The 5,238-nt window shown below is 33.2% G+C and overlaps 1 protein-coding gene across 1 annotated transcript; it reads right to left on the bottom strand.

The window, feature by feature from the left end:
* Positions 1-274: 274 nt before the first annotated feature.
* LOC125820942 (indole-3-acetic acid-amido synthetase GH3.6-like) lies at positions 275-4,378 on the bottom strand. The gene is made up of 4 exons (XM_049500365.1): positions 4,375-4,378; positions 2,252-2,684; positions 1,158-2,089; positions 275-1,077 (listed from the first exon to the last, which is right to left on the bottom strand). Exons 1-4 carry the CDS (start codon positions 4,376-4,378, stop codon positions 491-493), a joined length of 1,956 nt encoding a protein of 651 aa, XP_049356322.1. The 3' UTR covers positions 275-490.
* Positions 4,379-5,238: the final 860 nt, after the last annotated feature.

Here is a 5,238-nt window from a genome sequence, read left to right as displayed (position 1 = left end):
ATTTCTGTCAGAGACTATTTTTTCAAGGCTTACCAATTCAACATGATCTCATGATAGCAACTTTACCAATTCAATATATATATAGTCATGTATAAATAGTGTACCATCTTGGCTCTATCTAGCTCCGTCCCAACCAACAACTAGTACTCATAGTTGGTTCAAGATAGATAGTTCAGTGAACAATATTTTCTGACTGGAAATAAGAAAACAATTCCCACAAAATGTAATCCATTTGCAATTCTTAAAATAGGGACAGAATTTATGAAAAAAGATGAAAATTCCAAGAAGAGATTTTAATTAAGGAAAAGTAACACCACACACACAAAATTTGTGGTGGTTTTGAGGGAAGTGAACAAAATTAGCCTAGGTAGGATGTTTTCTTAATATAATGACTAATACTAAAAATTGATACGTGTTCACTTTAATTTGTTCTTTCTTGGACTTATGATGAAGCTGTCAGCAGAGAAATTAGCTAGAGCTAGCTAGCCAGTCAGTTCATGTTGTTCCATTGCTTGTGTCCAGGAGTCCATTTTGGGCATTTAGGGCTAAAGTATTTCGACATGACTCGTGAATTCAATAGTTCAATAATGGGTGCAAATTTCACACACCGCGGTGTCTTGTACTGATTTATTGAAGCACCTAAGCTTATAGCATAGTCCATAAGCTTATCAAATGTCCCAACTTCCACAATCCTGATTTCAAGAGGGCCTATGGATTTGTCAGAGGCACGACCTTGGCGATACACGCTGTTTAAGGACTCTTCAATTGTGAGACAACAGTCTTCAAAGACTGATGGATGGACCGGGGTTGAGCCATTCACGTTGATTTCCCAGAATAAGACGTAGTGGCCTGGAATTGTGGTAGTGTCCGCGTAGCTAGTGTACTCGGTCACATGTGCATCAAATGGCATCAAGTGACTCACTGCATTTTTCATGGCATTTTGTAGCTCAACTTCATCAGTTTTGTCAGAATCAATGCTCAAAACTACGTTTTTCCTGCAAATGAAGTTGAATTGAGGCGCGTTGTTTTTGAAGCCAGCAACTCGTAGCACATCACCAACCCTGTATCGATAGAGTCCTGAAAATCGACAATCATATTAATTAAACTAAGCTTTGCAAAAATGTGCAACAAAATAAAGTAGTATCACATATATTTACCCGCATAAGTGGTGACAACAAGCTCGTACTCCTGACCAATCTTGACATCAACTAAATCCACCAACGTTTGTTTTTCTTTCTCATTGAGTGATTTGGGCGCGGAGATAGAATCCATGACACCATTATTCCTATGAATTGGCAAGAACTCGAAGTAACACATAGTCGGAATAAGGGTATACGCAACATCTTCAGGCTTGCAAAGGGGGTTAAGATTGACACCAAAATAGCATTCAGAGGAAGCATACATAGTGCATACAAGAGGTAGTCCATTGCTGTAATAATCAAGAGTTGGTATATACTGCGACATAGTTCCGGTCACAATAACATCAACATACTTAGTATTAGGCCACAGCCTAGTAATAATCCCTTGCCATGATTTTTTGCTACATTCAGCCTCAATGAAATCAGCCAAATCAGGATCTGGTTTAAGTATTTTCATCACAGCCTCTCTCACTGATGAATCAGTAATCAATTCAGTATTCATGATACCAGATCGAATATCACTACAAAGAAGGGACCAGTGCTTCTCTAAGAAGCGGATGGCGCGGATGAAGCCAGAGGCAAAAACCGCGCCAACACGAAGGACTTGTGCATTTTGGCTGAGTCCACAGAGCATTTGGGAATACATGCTCTGGTATGAATCAGGGCAGAGAATAGCTTCATTTGGGCTAGTATAGTTTGTGTAAGGGTCAGGACGTCTGTTCTTGAAATGAGGGCTCTTATAATAGCTTGTTAAAACAGGGCGAGCTAATAGTCCTCCCGGGGTCTTAGATTCAGATTTTACGAAGAGAAAGTACATTCCTTTGCCCGTCTCCAAATCCGGAACAAAATGGCTCATCACAGGCATCAGAAGACTATAAAGCAGCGATCGTCTTCCAAGCTCTTCCTCTGTTGTTGGCATCAATTTCCTCTCCCCTCCTGACGTACCAGAACTGCGTATACAAAAAATCTCATTTAGTACTAATACAAAACAACAAATATGTATCCAAAATGCCAGAATTGACATATGGAAATATGTCATTCACTACAAAAACAACAAAATTGACATATGGACCGTAAAAACAACAAGTATGTAAAAATGAGAACATTCAAACCTCGTCAAGAATTCAGAGACGGGTTGGGAGCAGAAGATGGGAGATTTATCACCACTGGCAATGCGGTTGATATCATGCTGAATATCTTCATAAGTGATAACAGGAATAACTTTTTTGAAAGTCTCTCTATCAGTATTGCCATTAAGATTACCATAGCACTTCAAGTACTCGACGTTAGAATTTCGAGAAAGTATTTCAGCAAGGACTCTCTTTTGGACCTCATCAGCTTTGGTGGTAACTTCTTCAATGAAATGAAGAGTTTTCTTGTTTTCTTCTGCAACAATAAAATTGCTGGCTTTTGGGGAATTCTTTGGTGCCTCAGGCATTGTTAATGTAATGACTAAAGAGAAAAGAGTATAGGATGGCTTTAGGCAAGAGTTGTTATCAAAGGGAAACTGATTTTTTGGTGTGGGGGTTGATGAATCAGAGAGGGCTTTATATAGAGAAAGTGTTTGGTCACAGTGGGCTCTGCTCCAAAAACTATAGTGTATTTAAAAGAAAATCTTTCTTTCCGTGGTATCTGTATTGGATTCCGACTAAAAGCTTGTTTTCGAAAATGTTTGTTTTTTGTTTTCTAAAAAGCTCTTATTTTTTAAAAGTGAGGTGTTGAATAGGAGAAATTGTTTTTCAGAAGGTAGGTGTTTGAATACGCAGATATTAGTAATGTAGAGATTAGTTATGACTTATGACTAACTCTGATATTACATATGTAGGGATTTGTTATTTATGCATTAATTATACATATATTAGTTATTCCACCTTTTATCATGTATAAAATAATACATAGATTTTCACGTAACTTATACATGTATTAATTATGCGAGTTGTAAATCGAGACATTGTACTAATTTTATACATGAATAATTTACCTCTTAACTAATTTTAACTCATGCAAGATTTAATACTTGTATAACTCACATCCAATCCAACTATCAAATGATCCCTAAATTATTGATCAAAGACAATTTGTTTCTCACCAAAAGTATTTTTCTAAAAAGCATTTTTGGAAAAGTCATTTTTCACTATAATTTGATTTTAGAAGTTTGGTCAAACAGGTTATATTTAGGAGAATTGATTTTTTAGGTCACTTTCAATCTTATTTAAAATTTATAGTCTTTTTACAATCAATATTTATTTTTACACATAAGAGATCCGAACCTATATATTCATTTTATATAAATGGCCAAAAGATCTTAATTGCTTACTAATTTCAAATTTGCAGTGCATAAGGCTCATTGAAAAAAAGTTGTGTAGTTTAACTTTTTTATACTCAAAACAAGAAACTAAAACTTTAAAAAAAAATTAAAAAGTGAAGGTATTATATTTATCCAGTCACCATTCTTGCCCCTTTAAATCTTTTTTTCTATCACAATATATAGGTGGTTACGGAAGTTGCAATGTTAATTAAACTCATTATATTTGGGGTTTAATTTTCTTTTTATTGTTGACATGACAACTAAAGAAATTGGAAAGGATGATTTATTCATTCCATTAATAGAAGTTTAATAAGAAAAAGACTCTCTAATATTTTGAGAAAGAGAATAGTTTGTTTGATCACGAATTAGGTGGGAAAATAAACCTTCTTTCTTTGATTCAAAGCAAAATTTGTTAAAATATAACCGAAAACATTATACAACTTAGAATCGTGTTAAATGATTACTCCACTTAAAAAATTTACTAATAAAGTAATTTTCTGTTTTTGGCTACTTTGAAATATTAAAGAAAATGATCTCATTAAGGAAAATATATTTTATCAAAGAAAGTTTCAAATGTAAAAACTACAGGTACTAATTATGGACCAAACTTCTTTTCTTTAATTACAATTTATAAGTATCTCAAGTCTTATATTTTATTATTTATTTTAATTCTGTAAAATAATTCAGAAAAGGGATTTTCCACATTTTTCACCAGAAATAAATCAAATACTTTCATTGAAAATCGTTTTCATCCGTACGATCGATGTAATGGATGATGTTTATCACAAACACGGTATCTAATTAACATTAGCTTAATTATATTTTAATTCAATTAGATAATTGAATCTTTTGACTATAAATGGATTCGTTATTTGTGTCCCAATTACTTTTAGTAAGTTAAAAAGTGAATAGCATATTGGTTCTCACCCATAGTACTATTATTTATACCTTTTCACAAGATTCTTCTTACTAGCTATTCGCTAAGGAGGGTGTAGAGATCGAGTATGAAAATAAAGGGTTAATAAATTATCGAGCATAAATATATTTTCTCCAAACCAGGAGTATTATATTTTCTTGACTTTATCTTTAGTACCATCTGATTGTTTTTTTCATTTTGTTTATCTTATTGTTTTGTTATAGATACGGAGCATGCGAATTTTATTGAATTTTATCTACTAGTCAATTTAATTTTAGATCCGCCATTATATTTTGTCAGTTGTGATCACAAAATATGCATATACCACTTAAGCTAGCTTGGATAATTTTACAGATGCACACACCATTATCAAAAAAACCATTATTTTTTCATGTTTCTTCCTTCAACATTAAACGTGCAATATTCAAAGTGGATAGATACAACATTCAAAGTGAAAATAAATAAAAGTGAACGAAGAAATTGTCATTTTTCCCATTGAGTAAATGGTGGAAGATGGCTACGCAAAGGGACAACATACACGTGTTAGAGAGTGAATGTATGTGGTTATTTGGGGTACTAGTTTCTTACTCAAACACCTCTCTCTCTCTTGTTGCTTTACGTTGTTAAATACTATTGTATACGTAACTCAATATACTTATAATAAAATAATATTTATATTTTGTTTTAACAATATATAACACATATATATATCGACTACAAAGACTTTGGAAGGATCCAGCGGAATTTTAATATAAATAGTCAAACAAATTTATTTTTTAATCGATATATACATGTGTATCATGGAGATAAAGGTGAATAGTAGAGTAAATAAAATACATCAGGGTTAGGCCAAAAAAGAAAGATGTTGGAAGAAT

Source organism: Solanum verrucosum, unplaced genomic scaffold, assembly GCF_900185275.1.
Source record: "Solanum verrucosum unplaced genomic scaffold, falcon-dt-bn FXZP01000289.1, whole genome shotgun sequence".
NCBI classification, from domain to species: Eukaryota; Viridiplantae; Streptophyta; class Magnoliopsida; order Solanales; family Solanaceae; genus Solanum; species Solanum verrucosum.
Note: the sequence above shows the minus strand (reverse complement) of the source record. Positions and strands in the feature narration are given on the sequence as shown.